Source organism: Syngnathus floridae, chromosome 4 (genome assembly GCF_059516105.1).
Source record: "Syngnathus floridae isolate MCC-2025c chromosome 4, RoL_Sflo_1.0, whole genome shotgun sequence".
Taxonomy (NCBI): domain Eukaryota; kingdom Metazoa; phylum Chordata; class Actinopteri; order Syngnathiformes; family Syngnathidae; genus Syngnathus; species Syngnathus floridae.
Window position 1 is genome coordinate 15251623 of NC_142416.1, and position 20468 is coordinate 15272090.

At 40.0% G+C, this 20468-nt stretch overlaps 2 protein-coding genes and 1 long non-coding RNA gene across 4 annotated transcripts in view; 1 reads left to right on the forward strand and 2 right to left on the reverse strand.

Moving 5' to 3' along the window:
- The window catches only part of LOC148399391 (uncharacterized), a 62078-nt gene extending 45813 nt beyond the window's left edge, over nt 1–16265 (reverse strand). The window contains exons 1-2 of the mRNA XM_088374832.1: nt 15870–16265; nt 4133–4234 (exon numbers count right to left, since the gene is read on the reverse strand). Of these exons, the coding sequence (XP_088230958.1) occupies nt 4133–4234; nt 15870–15995 (228 nt within the window). The 5' untranslated portion in view covers nt 15996–16265. The remainder of the gene's footprint in view (nt 1–4132; nt 4235–15869) is intronic.
- Nucleotides 5656–7364, forward strand: LOC148399392 (uncharacterized). Its single transcript, XR_015858266.1, has 3 exons — nt 5656–5801; nt 6454–6541; nt 6816–7364. It is a non-coding gene; the product is annotated as an uncharacterized LOC148399392 (long non-coding RNA).
- Nucleotides 16266–17088: 823 nt separating the features above from the next.
- Nucleotides 17089–20076, reverse strand: hpf1 (histone PARylation factor 1). 2 transcript variants are annotated; one of them, XM_088373732.1, is made up of 8 exons: nt 19976–20076; nt 19011–19194; nt 18572–18758; nt 18342–18440; nt 18087–18240; nt 17915–18002; nt 17654–17826; nt 17089–17374 (listed from the first exon to the last, which is right to left on the reverse strand). In XM_088373732.1, the coding sequence occupies exons 1-8, from the start codon at nt 20012–20014 to the stop codon at nt 17240–17242; spliced, it is 1059 nt and encodes a 352-aa protein (XP_088229858.1). In that variant the 5' UTR covers nt 20015–20076; the 3' UTR covers nt 17089–17239. The 2 variants fall into 2 exon arrangements, with proteins under 2 accessions (XP_088229858.1, XP_088229859.1); XM_088373733.1 differs by having other exon boundaries at nt 19011–19191; nt 19976–20040.
- Between the last annotated feature and the right edge of the window lie 392 nt (nt 20077–20468).

Here is a 20468-nt window from a genome sequence, read left to right on the forward strand (position 1 = left end):
CAACAGTGGTCCACAGGTTCGGGTCCAAAGTTGTAGGCGTGTACTCGTCCTCTTACCCGTGCCTGCTGGCTCGGAAGATTAGCCTGGCACTGATGTGAATAAGGAGCTGCAATGTTGCTAACACGTCCACTACCGGCGTCCCCTTTCTTCACTTGTCGGGCATGCACGCACACACACACACACACATAGACGAAGGCAAAAAAAATAAAAGTGGACCCGCACACATGCACAGGGGTAAGTTCCTAAATGCCACAGCGGGTGTCATGTTACTGCCCTTTTTCTGCGCAGTCATAGAGGGTAAGTAGGACACCCAAGTACATAAACAGGGGTACTCATATTTAGAGGCAACTTAAATGTCATCATTTCAAGAAGAAAAGAGCGCAGTCCTCAGGGAGCACACTATGCCAATTGCAGTGCGGATCAGTGAGCAACTTGAGCGACTTTTAAAAGGGTTCATATGAAGGTTGCTATTATGCGATCTGCAAAACCATTCAAAATATAAAAAGTCACAAATGAAAGCGGGTGCTGGTAGCCCCTGAGGGATCCATTATTTCTTGAATTAGTGAAATGTGGCCCTACGATTACACAAGACACAAAATTGCCCATAGATGTGAATATGATTGTGAATGGTTGTTTGTCTAAATGTGTCCTGTCATCGTCAAAGATTATCATAAAACCCAGCCTAACTGCTTGGTGGAGTTTTCTATCGTTCTGTATTTTCCTGGCCTTTGCACATGTAGAAATAAGCGCAAGGGGGTGTTTGCGCCGTTGTGGGAAGAATCAGAGCTGACTCCTAGCCAATTGTAGCGGCTCACTTCATTTCCATTAGAATCAAGAGGGTCAAAGCACACACAGTGTTTGACATTGCAAGCAAAAATAGACTCACTGGGCTCCGTGCATGACATTGACCCACGCAAATTGTGTTTATTCAGATAAACTGCAAGATCTCCCCCTTATGGATGATGCGATTTATGACCACATTGCACCCAAGACTCATCTGAGGCGGACAACACCAAGGCCTGGTTGCCAGACAATCAGGATACAGTCACTACATTCAATTAGGTTGTTTAAAAAATAGAAACTAATTTGATGATCCATATAAGGTACACCTGGTATTATTTATTATTATCTTTGTAGAGGCAGCACGTGCAGGTATGCCTAATGATATTCTTAGTGAGTGTATTTCGTAATGTGCAATACCAAAATCATGTGTGCAATAATCATAATCCTCACGGCGACAATCAGGTCGGTGTGGTTACGCTGAGCACATCATTCGCAGAACAGCGTTTGTGTGGTCACATTGCCAGTGCTCTAATGCCGTCGGCCCATCAATGAATTATAAGTCACGCAGCCTAGTGAGTCAGCGATATTTTTGTCACTGCAGTGCCAAAAAGGCAAAAATGAAGCTGCTTCCAAATGTGCGTCAAGATGATCCTCGCTGCACATTTGAATGTGCATGCAGGTTTTAGCTTGTCATCAAAAGGACACAAGCAAATCCCACACATCAATGCACGTGTTTTGGGGATATTTCACTGACAGTACGCTTAATAACGTACTAACTTCACATTGCATCTTGCGCTTATAAAAAAAGGCCGAGTCATACAAATGTTGGCTGTCAAATATCGTCGCGACTCCACAAATTCAGTAAATCACAAAACCTAGAGAATCTTGTGTTCATGGAGATCTTGTGTGGAGCAGTCAAAATATCCACACAAATACAAATGTTTGTACTCTAATGGCAGAATGTCAATTTTGGTGCCCCGCAAAGATGGAGAGACAAGAGCGTGTGTGTGTGTGTGTGTGTGCAAACACACACACACTTTAAATCTCTTTTTCCTCTGAGCCGTAACTAAAAGCTTCATTTAGCTAATGGATATGCAGCGAGTAAATAGACAACATTTAAGTGAACTCCAGTTCACTTAAGTGAGATTAAACGGAATGTCCGTGTGACCTTATCACATGCTAGCTAATGTCCTATAGTCCAAAGCTTCCCATGAACTTAATAAGTGCAGTAGAGGACATAATGTCAACATGCATGTTTAAGAATAACAGAGGTTTAACATTTGGGCGGATTAACGAGGAAGTATAGCCTTTGTGGAAATGTGAGTATGACAGATGATATTCTCATATAAGAAATTTCCTTGTTATGACAGAAATGAATGGTAAAAAATGAATCAAGAAATTTCATTCACGAAATCTGTGAGGACGGTTGTTTTGCCAATCAGGAGGAGTATCTCTGACTCCAAACAACTTGGCAAGCTTTGGCTTTTGGCGCCACACTTGATCTGTCTAATGCTTTCCAAGATCTTTGGATTGACTTATAAATGAAGGGTATGACGTTATACCATCTCTGAGAATTTAATGATGCCACCTTTCCTGGATCTCACTGAACTAACAGATAGCAGGCGACATGTTTGTAGAGGAGAATGAAGATATTGTAAGTGCAGTGATAAGCTCTGAACAATAAGCTCCATGAAGTCCATTACAGGGTTTGGTTATATAATATTATGACTGCTGATGCCCTGACTCAGCTGACCGTTGCGGATAATGGCTCTGTAATTGCATTGAGTGCTTTTCCACAGACATAATTTAGATCTGCTCATTTCCTTGGAAACAATAATATCGCTGCTAATCACAGGGAAGCCAATGCTTTATCAGTAGGCCTCAAAAGGTCACTGTAAGCGGGGCTCCAGCCTGCAATACCACGTGGGGTGATGTCTCTCTTAGGTAGACTGACTTGGTCATTTACGATGGAAACATAACAAAACATAAAAAAAGAATGTAAAGAAGTAAACAGGTTTTATGAAGCGTAATCCCAATTTTGTTAAATGCCGTAATAATAGTAAGATAACGTTATCAAGCAAGCATTATGGATACTGACATGTTTGATTTGCTTTTTCATTGCCTTATGCCTTTGCCTTTACACACAACACACACACACACACACACAAACACACACTCGGGTATAAATAATATAATGTCACGCACTTTTTGGTCACCTGACAAGGGGCTGAATTTGATCATCTGACACATGACAGATATTATGAAGGGCAAAGGTCTCCTGTTGCAGAGAACACGGTGGTCCCAGTGTGTGTGCGTGTGTGTTCGCACGCGTACGTGTGTGTCTAAGTGTAGGTGTGTGTGTGTGTCTAAGTGTGTATGAATGGGCATGCTGCGAACAAACAACACCCATGGTGCTAGGGACAACAAACATTAGAATTGGAGGTGGGTCCCAGCCACTTGCTCTCAGCTAACCAATTAGAGCCGAGAGTATAAATAGTTGCTATCAAGAGATAACAGTGTAATGAAACAGCTATTTGCTTTGACACACGAGATACACACCTCTCCCTCCAATGCTTTAATCCACTTTATGACAACTGTAAATCATGTTGGTGTCTGACTTTTAGATGGGAGATATTTTGCACCCTCCCCTTTCCTTACTCTTATGTGGAATGTGGTTGAGGATGGGTGCAAAGGGGTAGCAAAGACCAGCTGTTGGGGAATATCGCTGACATTGCTGGGAAGAGCCAGAGTGGTGGGTTGCAGAGGCATTGGGAAGGATTTGTTCATGTGGTAGCTGGATTAGATGTGAATGCTGAGCAGGCTGAGCAGGAAACTACTGTGACACAGCACTGGCTCTATTGAAAGTTAGATTTTGATATTCAACATTTGAAACACCACTATGCACTGTAAAATTGTACTGTAATTTGGTGTGTCCAAAAAAATGCCCAGTGCAGTGCAAAATTATTTGCAATCTCAAGTGGTGCCTCCTTAAATTAAAAAACATTCAATGATTTTACATTTTCTCCATGAGGGATCAATTACACATCACAAGTAGTAGGCTTGATTTTATTTCAAATTGATGATTGCTTTTTTTTTTCAAATTTCTTTCAAATACTTTTCAATTTTTTTTCAAATAGTGATGAGAAAATGAAGCTTCAAAGTGCTTCATGAAACAGTTGTGTTTTGAGCTCGCTAAATGGCACTCTGTTCAGCATAGGTCTGAAATCACAGTCAGCCTTTTCTTAAACCAAGAGCAAAAGAAGATTGTTTCAAGTGCATGATCTCTGTGCCAAAACATGAATTTTTGATATCAGACATACTATATGTTGAGAATGTTTCCGTTTCTTACCTGGTTGGAGGTGCTAATGTCAACTCCATTTTTCAAGAACTCAAGGACTTTATCGATGTTTCCAGCTCTGGCAGCCCGCAGGAAACTGGTGTTGCTGTCCGACTGGAGGGAGAGAAACACATTGAAGTGCTTATTAGAGAGTGTTGACTTTCACTCTTTCATTGCTTTTGGGCTGTTGCATTTATGTATTATCAGAGTAGGTTTCATATATTTAAAAATATGTATTTTTTAGAAAGTTATTTTGCTGTGACACTCAGGCTGTTTGTCTGGGTCAGTTTTTTTCTATGTAAATATATTTACTCCTTCCTTAAAAATGCTGACCTAGTTATCGTCTAGACTGGGAAAGAGATGAGTGACGTGGTTCAGATGGACCTGGATCCTCTGACCTGGATTCTAGATCACCCATAAATACTTTGCAGTACAACCTGAGTCCTTCCAACTATCTCACTGAAACATAAGATACCATCATCCAGACCAGTTGTGGTTTTGACACGAAATGATTCTCTATTTTTGGAAAGTCAATGTATATTATTTATATGTTTGAACCTGTTCATGTCTAACATTAGGTTTACATAAATTCCAATTTCAGTATTATTAAGACTATTACTTCTGTGAACAATTTTGTTTCAGCATTTATCCCTTTTCATATGCTATCACATTTCTTCTCATCATTATTACATATTTCTGCCTATAAATATTGCTATCATTAATACATGCAACATGCTAAATATTTTTTACGTTCAATCAATATATACTCATACGGGTATTGCTTTAAGTTGACATAATTTGGGTTCTTCAGCTGTATGAGATGAAAGTCCTATCAATTTGCAAAGGCATTATCATTTCAGTACAGATTGTACAGTTTATGCAAAATATATAAACAACAGACTAAGTCACACCCCCTGTTCAGGAGGCGGGGCCTACTTACACTGAGATGTTCCAAGACACAGAAAAAGCCCACCTCCATGTAGAAGATCCATTATGAAAATGAAAGAAATAAAACTCCCACACAAACAAAACCGCCTGGTCTCTTACCAGTGAGTCATTAGATCCAGACACCAGATACAGGTCGCTTTGTTGACTCAAATCTTTTTCACTCCAAGTAGTTTTGAGCGTTTTATCTGATCTACAAGACACGCACGTTGCTGCGTTTCCCATGATTGGCAAATTAAGTCCAAAAGTCGCTGCTCAGCTCCCAAGGTCCACGTCTTCCCATTCAAGTCAATTTCCGAACATTAGGCTGACAAATGGTCAATAAATCCTACAGGCCATTAAAAGTGTCCATAATTTCAACCGACTGCTGCTGCGTACTGGATCTCCTCCGCACTGTTTGGTAATATCATCACTCAGTCCCGACTCAGCCAAAAGACCCCTTAGCCTCTCATTTCCCTGGCTGATTCTGAGTTCTCGCCAAGGCCTACAGTCCAGCCTCCTCTTCCTCTACCAATGCGCTCTCCCTGTCAGCACGATAACAACTGTCAAGTCTCCTGCCTTGGTTATTTTTACTCTTCCAGACCGTCTCTTCCGCCATTGTGTGTGCCCAGAGTGGCGTACATGACAGCTGGGTTTGCTTGGACTGGAGCGTGCACGGGCTTCAGTGCTACTCCTCTTCAGGAACGTCAAAAGTCATGTTGGCGTGCAGGAGGTCACGCCTGGACAAATGACTCAGGTTAGGTTTCAGTCATTTGGAAATCTTAAGGAAATGCCTGTGTTAAAAAACTAATGGAATAATTTGGTGCTTTTGAAACATGGGGATTTAAGCAAAATGTATTATTATCTGAACATATGACAGGCTTCTGAGATATTTAATTTCCATTTTTGGCCAGGGTGCGGAAAAATTCCTGGCTTGACTTGAAACATTTGTGCCTGAATGGTAAAATAAGTATTCTTAGTCTAGTTGAGAGTAGCATCCATGGCATATAGAAATCTATACAAACATGTGTGTGTGTGTGTCTAGACTCTACACCGACAGCAAAGAATTCCAAACAAAGATTGATTTGATTGAGAAGCAGCTGTAATTTGGATTTGTAATCGGGATTTGTCAGTCATCCACTACTGGATTATACCGCCAAGTCTATGCTAATACTGAAGCATGTTAAGTGAATTGCAGCATCATTAAAATGCAAGCTTCACTTTAGTCTACGGTAGCCCACATTGTGATTTTTTTTTTTTGGGGGGGGGTGCAAAAACGAACAGTAGAAAAACGAACAAAAACAAACAGCAGCTGTGTGTATCCAATGCAATAAAATGATATTTTTGCATGATTATCTCAATTAAAATTAACCAAGAGCAGATTTGTTTTACCTTCCGCTTCCGCTCAGCTCTCTCCCGTTGGCGCCGCCGCCTCTCCCTGGCTTTCTGCAGCGCCTTGTACTCTGGATGAAGCTCAAGCTCTCGCGCCTTCTTCAAGTGAGCAGCAGCATGGGCCATGACTGCAATTACCTAACTCTGACTGTCGCTACGAATCAACGAATATTTGTGAAAAATGTCTCTCGACAACGTCTGCTAACAATTTTGACCTTGAAAGGTCAAGCGAAAAGACAAAGTTTTCTAATATAAATTAATCCAAGTTGGATCTGAGAGAATCCTGGAAGTTAAGTGTCTCCAAAATGACCCTCACTGGAATATCCGACAAAAAATCCCCTTCAACTCTTCTCATCCTTTTTTAATAATATCTCCACAGTTCTCGTAGAAAAATGAAGATGCTCCCACTGGATCACGCTGCTGGATTTTCACGCACACACATCTACCGTACTTATGTAGAGCCCAAATGAAGCATTTATGTGTGCAAGCATGAGGGAAGGACATAATGACAGAAAAGGGGTGGTGAATAACGACAGTAAGACTCATCCATTCAGCTATTATTTATCCTCACACACACACACGCACACACGCACAAACACACACATCATATGACCCAGTCCAGATGTACAGTACATAAAAAACCCTCCATGTGAACAGATGTGGCTTTAAAACGTGTGTTCTTTAATGCATTTGTGTGTGTGTTTGTATGTGAGTCACAATGTTCAGTGTGTAAGGGGTTTAACGCAGCTGCAAGCCAACAGTCAAACTACAGCGACAGCCTAAGCTAATCTCTCCACTGTTGTGATAAAAACACATTAAAAAAAATAAAAAATCCTTGGCGTGAGAAGATAAATGCGAATAATTTATTAGAAGGGGGCACCGGTGAAATAATTCAGGATTAGTTCTCACACACTTCTGCAAAAGGCTATCACAGGAGCCCTTCACAATTTTCAATGTAAATTTAGGAGGTTTGTTTTTTGTGTGATATAATTTAACGACATTACATGACTGTAAAATTTGTAGGTATATTTGTAAATAACTAGAGACGAATGACTATGCTGCGAAACGGCAGACTCACAGAACGACAAGTGAGCATGGCCTTTTTATAAAGTCAATATTGGTATCATTATAGGGCAGGTGTCAGTGACTCAAATTCATTTGAAACCGTTTCATGCGGAAAAGAAAACATGGGCAGCATGAAAGCTTTTTGATATCTAAATCTTGATATCTTTTTCTGCAGACTATGCCTTGAGGCGGTTGCTGTTTTTGTGCAATATGTCAGCAATATGTCAAGTTTGTAAAATGGTAAGAATGTTTGAATACAATCAAAAGTAATGTTTCAGTTGTACGCCTATGAGTTCTAGGCTTGAATATAAAACAGTTCCGTCTTCAAGAAGCATATGAACAAGGCATCTTCACAGATCACAGATGTTTCTATTTCTGTAGCATCAACGTGCAGTATGATTCTGCCCCCAATGCAGGGTTTATGCTAATGTACTGGAAATATTGTCTATGCAAAACTTGCCATCGTTCAAGACTATTGACTGCGTGTGGCACTGCTGCACAAATAGACCTGCAATAGCTATGGGGTCAGCAAATATAAAGCAAAATAAGCACTGTAATAATTGGGGGCCTCCATGCATTTCATGTGCACCACTTAAGTGTGAGGTCTGGTGATGGGTCTGTATTTAAATCAGAATTATAGAATTTAAATCATGAGATCAAAAACATGTTTTAAGTTTTAAGGGGTGTGTGTTTATTTGCATCAACGCTGTGATTGAGAGGTCACAGGTGGATAGATTTCCCTAAACCTGAGCAAGATAAATGGAAAGAAAATAATTTTCCTAATCATGACGCCTTCTAGTGGTAGTATCAAAGAAGCTACCCCCAGATGAAATGTAGCTGACAAGCTCCCTTAGGATTCATGTGACTGCTTTGGCCATCATCTTTGCGGTGAATTGCAGGCAATTGAGTGTGCTGAATCTGCAGCTTCCAAGGCCTCACTTAAAATGAATCACTCTAAATGGCTGCTCATTGCAAGGAAACCAGAAGCAATAGCAATTCTTCCATCATGGATTGCACAGGTATTTTTTTCATGCTTTGCCATGTTGCTTGTCATCTAGGTGCAATCAATCATTTCATCCCTTTGATGGTGGAATAATGCTTCAAAGATGAATTGGAAGAGAGGAGAGGAGCAGAGGGTGAACTTGGGTACACAGTGTCTTTCTATGAGCCATCAGAGATGCTGGTGCATACCACTCAGGCTGCATGGGGGCAAGAGGAGACAAGCAATGGTGGCTTGCTGATATCTGCAATGCCGGGCTCGCCTCCTCCCCCCTACATGGTAGTTAAATGGATCCATCTGCATCGCACCCTCCACACCAGTGATGGAACACGATTTGACAGGTTGAGTGCATATGTGCGCCCAAGTGAATAAGTATACATATGTGTTAAGTCTTCGTCAAATTGTCCAATTATTATCGCAAGGTTCAGTCAACAATACATGTTTTAAATGTTGACTGACACTAATATGCTGAATCACTCCATCATTACCGAGTATTATCTGCTATGATGTATGCTGCATTTGCATTTGGCAAGAGTCTGAACTGTTATATAGACGACAGCTGCAGCTTTAGCACCTCCTGCTGGTGACATTAAATTTATGCACACAGGTATTATTTCGCATTAGTGCAATGAGCATACTATCTTGTAAAAGCTAAGCAGTAGAGGTACAAAATTGTAAACCAACCATATATAAAACTACTACTAACGTTTATTTATTTTTTTATATATTTATATGAATCCATACCAAATTCCATCTTTCAGTTCAGCTCAAGATTGTCTTTTCATGTATCACATTTGTGTGAAGCATAGTTTCCAATTATTATATTGTTCAACCTATTTAAAGTTGAATCAAATGCAGCAGCAATTACTGTAACACCCGTCTCTGAGCCACATTTCACGGAGAAAAATCAATTCAGGGATCGATTAGCATGTAAGCTGATCCTAAAATAGTAGTGCACTAACGGTAGATTGCTGTACGAGTGTTTCAGGAGGAGGTGGGGGTTGGGCAACACATAAAGATCAGATTCTCTTAGGCTCAATCATTATTGAACATTGTTAGGATTCTAATGATGATGCGAAACCAACAGACATGAGATGTAAAAGTCAGACGGTGTGTTATTATCCACCCCCTGATGATCATGTACAGATGGGGAAAATAAAAAATGGAAATGCACCTATAAATTCAATGTTTTACAACACCAGTGCTGCCACTTAATGTTGGCTAGTTCCGCTTCCCACTATCTGGCTCTTCAGCAGTATTGCACCATTGCAAATCTCTCAAAGGACAGACACATCACAACAACATTCACACATGCAAAGCGTGCTCCATCACCAAGCAACAATCTAACTTCAACTGCCTTTAAGCATCTTGCAGGTTTATTTTTAGAACATTCTGACCTGAACTCGAACAAACCTGCAGCCTGCACAGTGAGGAGAAAACAAGCAGACTGCTGTGTTGACAATTAAGATCTGCACCCTAAAATAGCCCAGAAACCTCTGCTGCAATTATGATGAATATTTCTGAGATTATTATTATTATAATTGTTTATGATGTGTCCTCCAGCTAATGAAGGTGCAGCTCTGACTCATGGCTATTTGACAACATTACAATGCATGCCATGATTTAATGGAGGGAGGGTTATGCTTCGAGACTGCTTAATTTGACTTGGAGAAGGCCGTTGAATGACGACAACACTCACCGCTTGGTCCTACCTCCAGCCAAGGTTCAACCACAATGACAGAATCAATGATGTCCCATTTAACAGTAAGTTTTGTTTTAAACCTTATTAGCATTTATTTGTAAATATTTCTTTTGTACCCATCACAACATACAAAAACATTAGTATATGCACACATCCTAATGGAAACATAACCTCAGATAAGAAAGACAACATACTGTATTAGACAATCTATTCAGGAGACATGGACGCGCCCACAATGAATTCATACGCAGACACACAGTTTGTTTTCTCCCCTCAGGGTATTGATTGTGAGCTTCAGCTAAACCCTGCATCATATGATTCCAGAATAAGATATACGTAACTGTCTCAGTGTTTGTGTATTTCAGGCTTGCCCAAAAGCAGATTTGTGTAAACTCATCTCACGTTCAAGATGTGGGAAATACGCTACAAAAAGAAGTTGTTTATATTTGGGTAACATTACATACAGTAGATGTTGAATGGATTTATTTAGAACTGTAACATTGCAGGTCACTCAGACTGAGTGACAATTTTAATATAATTAATTTTTATTTATTATCGTCATTAATGATCTGTGTATATGTGTACGTGTGTGCGTGTGTTGGCATACAGGGTGTGGCAATGTTTGTGTGCAATTTGCAAGAGGAGGGAGGGGCTTCACAGCGATGATGTCACACCAGTCGAGACTCAGCGATCGATGACGGTTAGAAATCGACAACCAAGCCCTTTTATGATAGCAATTCTTGTAAATATTTATAGTGACAAAAATACAAGCCTCTAAATCATGTCTGCCACACTCCCATTTACAGACAGTAATGGATGCATGCATTCACAGATATAATTTACTAAATGTCATTTTTCAGAACTCATGTAGCTTTATAAGGTCAAGACCATAAAGCATGCAGAGTGCAAGCAGTCTCTCCCAGGAAACCAACTCACTGAATCAAATCTAATACCACGTGGGACATGAACTCCCATGAGACCACGCCTATGAAACAACATGGAGACCAGGGTGAAGGGGGAAAGCAGGATGGAGGCCCCTGGAGAAAATAGGTTAGACTAAAAGACCACACCCTGTAGCAACCAAGTCATGCTTCGACAAATGCAGACACACTTTCCGAGACATCTGATGGATGACATTATCAGTAACACGACGTCCTTCAGTGTTGTTGAGTAAACAAGGCATCCCAGCAGCCTTTCAGGCGGGGAGCATCACATTAACTGATTGCTTTTGCTACATCAAGACACAGACCTACCAGTGCTTTTTTTTCCATAGCATAGAGTAGTCTAAAATAATCTATACCATAAAATATGCAACGTACATAGATTTTTACATCAACAAAGCCATTCTTTCCTTCCTGGGTTATTTATTGTTAAATATGACATGCTACTATTAGTAAAATGCAAAATAAGCGTAACAAATATCCACAAGGTTTCTTTGGGCCGATATAGTCGTTATATTAATATGCAACTTTGTCTCTTTGAAATACATCACTAGTCCCTTGGGTATGCATGATGTATGCCATCCCCATTAATATGAGAATAGGCCCTATAGGCTATAGCCCAGGAGGAAATTAACAATTACTATAGATTGTGTCGACCGAGTCATTAATGAGAACATACTGGACAATTGCTATGGTTACTAATGACATTGTGATCTTGTATGGATAGAAAAAAGCAAGAAGATCTGTCACCTTAATTTGATTTTACTCCAATCGCCAATGAAGAAGAAATATTATGTGAAGAAAAATTAAGCAGCAATTAAATTGTATATATCCATCAATCCATTTTCTATCAACGGCATATCTTGTTCAGGGAGTGAGCTGGAGCCTATCCTAGTTGACTTTTGGTAAAAGGCTAGGTACACCAACTAAAATATTATTTACATGGAACCATACTAAAAAAAGAGAAATCTGGGTTAATTCCAATTTACCATTCGGACTTACTGTTTGCGTGCAAAATTAGTTAAAAGCGAGTGACTATATTCCCCATCTGAATGCTGATCTCATCTGGCGTCAGCTTGCTATATTTACTGAGGCATAAAATGATTTCACCTCTAGTTGAATGTATCAGGAACAGTCAAGCATGTGTGTGACCTAATACTCACTGACGCAGCAAACAACACAGCCACACAGGGTTCATGAAGGCAGGCAATAAGAAAATTGAGGGAAAAAAAAAAGATGAGCACTTCATCTTTCTAATAGGGTAAACATGAGGTTGCTCTGAAGTTCTGATGGGAAGTTTTAATCATGTAAGCAGCAGACGAACATTTCGGAAGCTTCTGAGATCACGAGCCACACCTCGCTATCTTTCTGCTCATCTCCTGCAGGAGAAACAATGCAAAGGCCATCATGAATAATTAACTTCTAAATGTGTCCCACTGCTGCAGGTCAAAAAACACCTGGCCTCTATGGAATATGAAATCTGCACTTCCTTTGCCTGTGTTTCATAACATTCTTAAATGATAGATTTTCATTTAGTAGCTGTCATACAAAATTGAAAAAGAGAAAATATTTAAAAACAAACCAGCTTCATGAATTAGCTTGCAAAGTGAATGTTTATCTGTTCCAGCGCTGGAGGATATCCGTCGATGTACTTCAGTGGTTACTTAACGCTATTTTATTGCTCCTGTAAATACAACTATGTTAACATGTGTACATTAGATAGAAGCCACAACTTGGCAAATATCCATGTGCGGGTTTGTTGTGGTGCTGTGGTCAAGCATGCCGCAATAGTTATTGAAAGTGAAAGTAAAGTCCTACCATATACTAACTGCTCTGGAGAAAGGAAGGACAATATAGGTGAGAGTAAACAGTGGTGATAAAAAAAAAAAAAAAAAAATCTTAAAAGGCTGCAGTAAAATCTGAGCTGAAGAGTATAGGAAGTGTAGGAGAATTGAGGGAGGGATCAATTGGGAAGCAAGCCGGAGACAATGAGAAATTACAGTACCGTATTTTCCGCACTATAAGGCGCACCTAAAAACCTCCAATTTTCTCAAAAGCCGACAGTGCGCCTTATAATCCGGTGTGCCTTATATATGGACCAATATTGAGCCACTACGGCAGGCGTGTCCAAATATATGGACTTATATATGGACAAAGTTTTAAAATGGGCCATATATTGAAGGTGCGCCTTATAATCCGGTGCGCCTTATATATGGACACAATTTTAATATGGGCCATTCATTGAAGGTGCGCCTTATAGTGCGGAAAATACGGTAAATAAGAAAAATTATATAAGTCACCATTTAAGGCGTCGATAGGAAGTGAAGTGTATAATCAGAAGTCCAGGAGCTATTTTTAAAAAAATTGTACTCTGAGATAAACTTTGCGTCGTGCCAAGGAAGAAATAGGTCATGTTGTCTCGTCAAAAACATCTTTAAATATTCGCATAGAAGCTGGCAAGCACATTGTATAAAATGCTGCAAGATTGCTGTTAAATGTATTCTACATGAGGAGCTGAAATTTGGATTAGGACAATTTTAAGTTAAATAAGGTCTCTATACCATTAATAGAAATGAATGCAAATGGAAATTATTGTTCCGAATAGTTAACATGTACGTAGATGCACACGCATTTGGCCGAGATGAAGCTATCCATCTTGAGGACATGTGCACCAACACACTGTTTCCACGTCACCATTCTCCTTTACACTGCTGACCGCCATTGTTACAATGAGTGATGACATCTTTCATTATATTGAACCAGCTTTGCCCTTTCACAGGCTTTGTCATTCTTACTCTCATCTTCTCCGCCACCTGAGACCTGCATCCTCACAAAACTCTTGTCACCTTGCAACATCACCGCATTCACACCAAAAATAGACAAACTCCAAACAGCAATTTTGGGGTCATGAACTCTATCATATCAACAGTTGCTATGCAAAGGCTCATGGGAGTTGATAGAAAATCCTGCAAATTATTAAATATTAGCTCAGAATTACGTAGAATTATAAATTGATTGCAAAACTAGCCAAAGGGAAACGGTCAGCTTCGTATTGAAACCAAAACCAACATATGGGTATGTTGTTTTTTTACCTCGTGGGTGTCTATATCACCAGCAAGGTAATGAGCAATTGTTTTGCCACATTTTTCACTTCTTTATTGAATACTATTTACAAATTGTGATTTTTCAACATTTCAGAATGTTGAGGTCATGAAAATGAAACTTTTACTTGATGAAAGCCATACAATTTTGACCTACCGAACATTTATTGCCTTGTTTTCAAAACCTATCTTTGTAACTTCAGACTTATTTTTCATATCGCTTATCCTTAATAGGCTTATGAGTGTGTTGGAGCCAAACCAAACATGCATATGTTTAGCCTCAAATCATTTGAATTAATGCTAAGTCCAAGGCTTAAGGGAAAAGTTGATGATTCATTAAGGTGCTAATCAGACTTTTATGCCAACTGGAAAAGGCAAAAGTATCTTATTGCTGGATAATAGAAGATGTGAGCTCAGTTAAAAAAAAAAAATCTACAAATGTCCACATCCATTTTCTATTGCTTATCCTATTCAAGGTTGCTGGGAAGGAGCAGCCTATCTGACTGCAGGCAATAAAAAACACAGATTACAACCTGAATTGCTAGCCCAGTCAAACACATAAAGGCACATAAAGAGATAGAAATTCATTCACACCTCAGTGGGAATCTGTTCCTGACTGATTGCAACAACACCAGCCGTGTGCACAACAACACTACTGGGGAATTATCACTACACTAAGACAATCAGAATGGGACAAACACAAAATGCAACTTTCCTCAGTCAAAGCTTGCCCTCATGTAACAATAACTAAAATGGAAATAGAAACAAAACACTGGCTGCCCTACAATGATGGCTGTCAACACTCACAGTCAGTGGCCAGGCAAAAGGCACAAACATTTACTCTCATATCCAATGAATCTGTGTGTATTTTCTCCTATCGTGTCACACTATTACTACTGCAAAACATCAAGCTTAGAACCAAAGTCTTAAAATCAACGACACAAACAATGCGAGCAGACAGCACAAATGTGGCTACAGGAATTATTAGCTCAGAAGGCAGTAAAAATGTTAATTTTATGGTGCATGCTACACCAGGAAGCCCGAATGAAATCATAGCAATTAATATTTCAAGGTTTTTCATATTGAAGTCTCTAGATTGCATCCAAGTATGCTCGGTGGCCCCACCCAGCAATGATGGAGGAATAAAGTATGCTTAGCACTATACAGTCCATTACTGGAATCACATTAGTGTCAGGGAAAAACATAAGAGGGAGTAAACATCCACATTCAAAACAGTCAACTGCCATCACCATAACACATGAAAACGCCAGATTCTCCAGGCTAATTATATGTTGACATTTTATATAATGGGGGTTTTGTTTAAACAGAAATGAAGGATCCGAATGTCTCATCTTGACTTAATGGGGACTAGTAGCATCAATACAGGCCTTGTGTTGTTGACAATTCATTCTGTTCCCTTTAACACTCCCCCTGATGCACAATCACACACACATCAAAACATTTTTTTCCACTGTCACGTAGATATGGAAAATAAATACACTTAGAATATCTGAGTGGCGGTATCGGTAAGCTGCGCAAATGTGAGGAGACGCGGCAACGCCTATCACCGCTCCCAGCAAGCATCAGTGCAACTGAGCGGTCCCACAAACCGAATGACACCCACCTGACGTATTCGGCCCTGGTGCAGCGGCGGCGGCTGTCCGCCCTCCGGTGAGGTGTTGTTTGAGGAGGTGAGTTTGAGGTCGGAGCCACCGCCCCTGGAGAGAGCGTCTTCGGGGCTGCTTGACATTTTGTCTGGCTGCAGCTGGAAGCGACGTTGTCAAAGTCGAGGAATAACAGGGGTGCTTTTGCAGGTCCAAGACGGATGTTAGTGCATGGGTCTCAGAATCCACACAGTTGAGGGGTGATCATCCCGTGGCGTCTGTGATCGGAGGACAAACGCGAGTGTTGTTTGAAAAGGGTAACGAGCGCTTCCTGTATTCACGGGATGCTGCTTGAGCGCGTGCACGTGAGCGCGCATCTGACGCGCTTACCGAAACGCTGCAGAATCGATGATGCATTCAGGGTCATCCCGTGACACCGAAATGTCCACCACAGCAATTATAACAAGTCAAAGTATGTAACAGGCACCTCTCTTAAAATATATATTACCTTTTCTATTTGCTTCAGAAGTACACTGCACAATTATATGAGAAAGAATGCAATTTCTTTTCGATTGGTATGACGGCGTTACACGTTACTTTCGAAAGAGAAGCTTGTGTACTTCATTTTCGCCGATGGAACGTAAATGCAATGCAGGACCCATCGCGTTCTTGTTTTGCTAAGGATGCCTCCACCCATCATATATTCCACTGCAGTGTCTATGGAAGGTAAAGTTAATTGCTTGTTTAATGTCCCTCCCACATTAAAAATAAAAATTAAAAAAGAGCCTATTCATTGAGCAACATTTAATGAAGGCTGTCAGGGAGAAAAAAATAATAAAAAACAATCATCCAGTAAGCCTTGGGTATTGAATGGAGCAAATCTGCAGGTGTTTATTTTAACCGATCTTCATTGTCACACAACCTAGACCATAAAATAGTAAATTATTCTTGGTATAGTTTGGAATTGCATCCATGTATTTGGATCTGCATGATGCTTTGAGTGACTAGTAAACAATGTAACTTTCGTATCATACAGTACTAGTTTTAGTCATTTCGTAGTCACTTATCTAATTAACTGTGAAACACTGCCCCCTGACTCTTCCACACGGAATTACAATCATTACTACGTTACATGCCCTCAGTATAAAATTACTTGTCAATAAACAAAGGGAAGGTCAGTGTATTGCACTCATTATGCATACATCAACTAGAAATTATCAAGAATCTAGACAGGACAGGTTTTAAAAATATAAAAAATACTTTATTTTACATTGAAAAAAAACTGAACAGAACCTATTAATAACAGCAGCACCAATACAACCAATGTTGACAAAAGTTATCACATGGAGGAGAAATATTAGACCGGAATTGTAATGTACTTATGACACATTTAAGAAGCTGAGAGCTGGTCCAGGTTGTCACGGTTACGGCTGGTGAGGTGGGCCTCCAGAATCTCTCCAAACAGATCCCTGTTTAGTAAATTATAGGCCATGTGTAAAAGTTGCTTGACAACCTTGTGGAAGTACTATAGGAAAAACAAGAGACAATTAATGAGATAAGTTTGATACAAATGTATCACATGTCGTCATAAATATTGAACAAAATTCAACTGAACCAAGTAGCAATGATGGTGAGGGAGCAGATCAATAGAATGTAGAGGTTTGTTTTGAGAACTTGTTTTAACTGACTTATTTGTCAAAAATACATGTCATGGATTAATTGACAAGATAATCAACAGAATAGGATTAAATTAATTACTTGTTGCTGCTCGAATAGCATGCACATTTTAATGCACACTACTCACATGGGATCCAAAACAGAAAAGGTCCACTCCTAGCTCATAGCCCATGCCGTAGTCACATTCATCGTTGGCGAACTGAACATATGTGATCATCTGCTGAATAGGGCTAAAAGCTTTGACACGCTCTTCGTCATTTTGGGCTTCAGCAATGGCCTTGCAGATCTTCTTGAGAGCAGCTACATGCAGAATAAAGAAAAAAATAGAAATAGAAATTGATTTAGAATAGGAGAATATGGAGATGCCACTCTAAGTATATTGACTGACCATCAGTTTCTGGAAGTTCTCTGTAGCCCACATCATTCTTGTCAACAGGTACAACAATACCAGCACCATGGAACGTTCTGGTAACCACCTAGGGAGGATCATAAAAACACGTAGTAAGCAGAGGTACAGTATGACTGAGGTAACAGGGCGACTTGAACTTTGAGGGACCTACCTTCTTGTCCCGCTGCTTCATGCCTTTGGTCTTCAGCTCTAAAGACAAGTTGAGGGTTTCTGCTCGCTCACTCAGCTTTTCCTCCAGTCTTTTGAAATCGTCTTCCACGGTTTTCGGCCTGCTTTTGTCCTTCTTCTTTTTTAACAGGAACAGGCTGTCAATCAGTAAAACAAACAGTAGTTCAATATTATCATTGCACATGTTTGTTGGCTTATTTTGCAAAGAGTAGAATGAGATCTTTCTCTCAGTACTTACTGAACAGCAGCAAACACATTGTCTCCCATCTGTGTTATAGTGCACCCCTTCTTGGCTTCATTCTCCCCAACAAAGGAGGGAAGGGAGTCTGGATTATCTCTAATGAAAGTTTGAAGAAAAAACACACAAGTTGTTACCATGCATCTAACAATGACTGACAAAGTTAAAGAACCTCTAGAGGTTCAAAACATACATTGATGTTGGAGTATTAGCACGTGTACATTTGGTACCTGTAGTAACCGATGTGATGCTGGCTTTCTTCACTGCCCTGAAGAATGGTCTGGAACTCTGGTGGGTCATAGAAATACCTCCAGTGAAGGTAGAAGTTAGGAGAAGCATTCTTGCAGTTTTGGTGAGCTCCAGCCAGAATGTCAAAAGGACCGACTAGCTGCAAACCAAGTGTGTCTTTCAGGGCACCTAGAAATTATGATAACAATAATAATAAGTGATTCAAGGGACATGGTGGCACGATTTAGAACGTCCACTTCATTGTTCAGCGGTGCAGGTGGAGTTTGCATGCTCTCTAAAACCACATCACTGTTTTGTTGCTTCCTCTATCGTGATTTGGTGATATTACCACAATAGTCACTCAGTATATTATTACTTTTTCATTCATTTTATTGTAAAACTGGACTCAAAATATAGTGATCAAAACCGTGATGACCTTACCACAGGGGTTGTCAGGGCAAAGCTCCTTGCATAAGTCCCAAAAATGATACAGGTCCTCGGGCATGTGCAGTTTGTAGAGCTGCAGCATCTCTTCACGTTGCTGTGGAGACACCTGGGATGGGGGCGGGGCCTTGACGTCATCAGGACGTGGTTTCTTCACATCTCCCTTGCCTTCACCCGTCTCCTGACAAAAACAGAGCAACTGAGAAATTGTAACGTAATGCATGCTAAGAAGAAACACACGGAACATGGTTTGATGCTTTTCAGTTTTTCTGTCTTCTGTAGTTTTTGCTTTAAAGTGGTCTGCTGGAGTTTTCTTTGTGGTTATACCCTCGTTTTATTGCGTTTTTGCAAGTTACTACCCATCGTGCATATCTTGCAAGCTTTACATTTTGCAACCTTTGAGGATAAAGCGGTTCAAAAAACGGATAAATGCTTCGACTTCACCTAGAAATATTTCCAAAACAAAAGAGGCTAAACGGATATGACGTCATTGCGCCGTCATTACAAATGAATGAAACAATACTATCTTATAGTTTAGGTTGTGAATAAAAGTCTTTAAGCACGCACATACGGTTTTGCAGGCCCAAGTGACTCATCACTTATTATAGTATTGTATTGTATAATGCATCAAAGTTTGCTAGCACACGAGCGGAGTTCACAGCATTTGGTAACTCATACTATTCATTCTCGCTTAGCTGCACCGTACACGGGGCAGAAAATTGATCCTGTTAAAAGGTGACGCCATTATTTACAATAGTTATTTCTGCACAAGCGTCCACTCCTTAAGCCTGCTGCCATGTTGGTGCAGCACTGTCCACACAGCATGCCCAACAACCCTAACCCGAAGCAATTTGCAACCTATTCAAAACCCCAAAAGAGAGACAATTGCACAGCTACAGTATTACTTATGGAATCAGTACGCGCATGCACAATGGAGGAAGGTTAGGGCTGCGAGAATTTACCTGAATGGATTTGGGCTTTCTTTTTGCGCGCCCTGTCATTTTTTTCTCCCCTGTCGCTCGATTGAGTTCTTCTTCGATTAAATATAACGTGCAGGCACTTTACCATAAGTAAACGAACTACTGCCATCTAGAGGACATAATTGGGAACTGGATGTATGAAAACCCAGTGTAACCACGGTATAGTACCCTAAACTTGTGTTTATTCTGTTTCAAATATGGACAAAATACGTTCTCTTAATATACCGGATTTCATTTGTGGCAGTACATTTTTCAATGCATGTACTATGCATACAATAAAAAACATATAAGTTTGAACCATACAAGTTGCCCATCCCTGCTTTATCCCGGCTAAATGAATTAACTTGAAAATTCTTTATTTCAACCCACATATTATATTTTTATATATAAAAAAATTGGATATTGCAACTGCAATATATATGATTGAAAAGTACAAAATTTAGATATATTCTTAACATCCTTGTTAAAGGAGAGT

Excerpts from the sequence above, each read along its gene's own strand:
- hpf1 (XM_088373732.1), bottom strand. The coding sequence starts at position 20,014 with ATGACAGGGCGCGCAAAAAGAAAGCCCAAATCCATTCAG. Across the intron at positions 18,759-19,010 it reads TTGCCCTGACAACCCCTGTG|GTGCCCTGAAAGACACACTT; the intron begins GTAAGGTCATCA and ends CATAATTTCTAG. Across the intron at positions 18,003-18,086 it reads TGAAGCAGCGGGACAAGAAG|GTGGTTACCAGAACGTTCCA; the intron begins GTAGGTCCCTCA and ends GATCCTCCCTAG.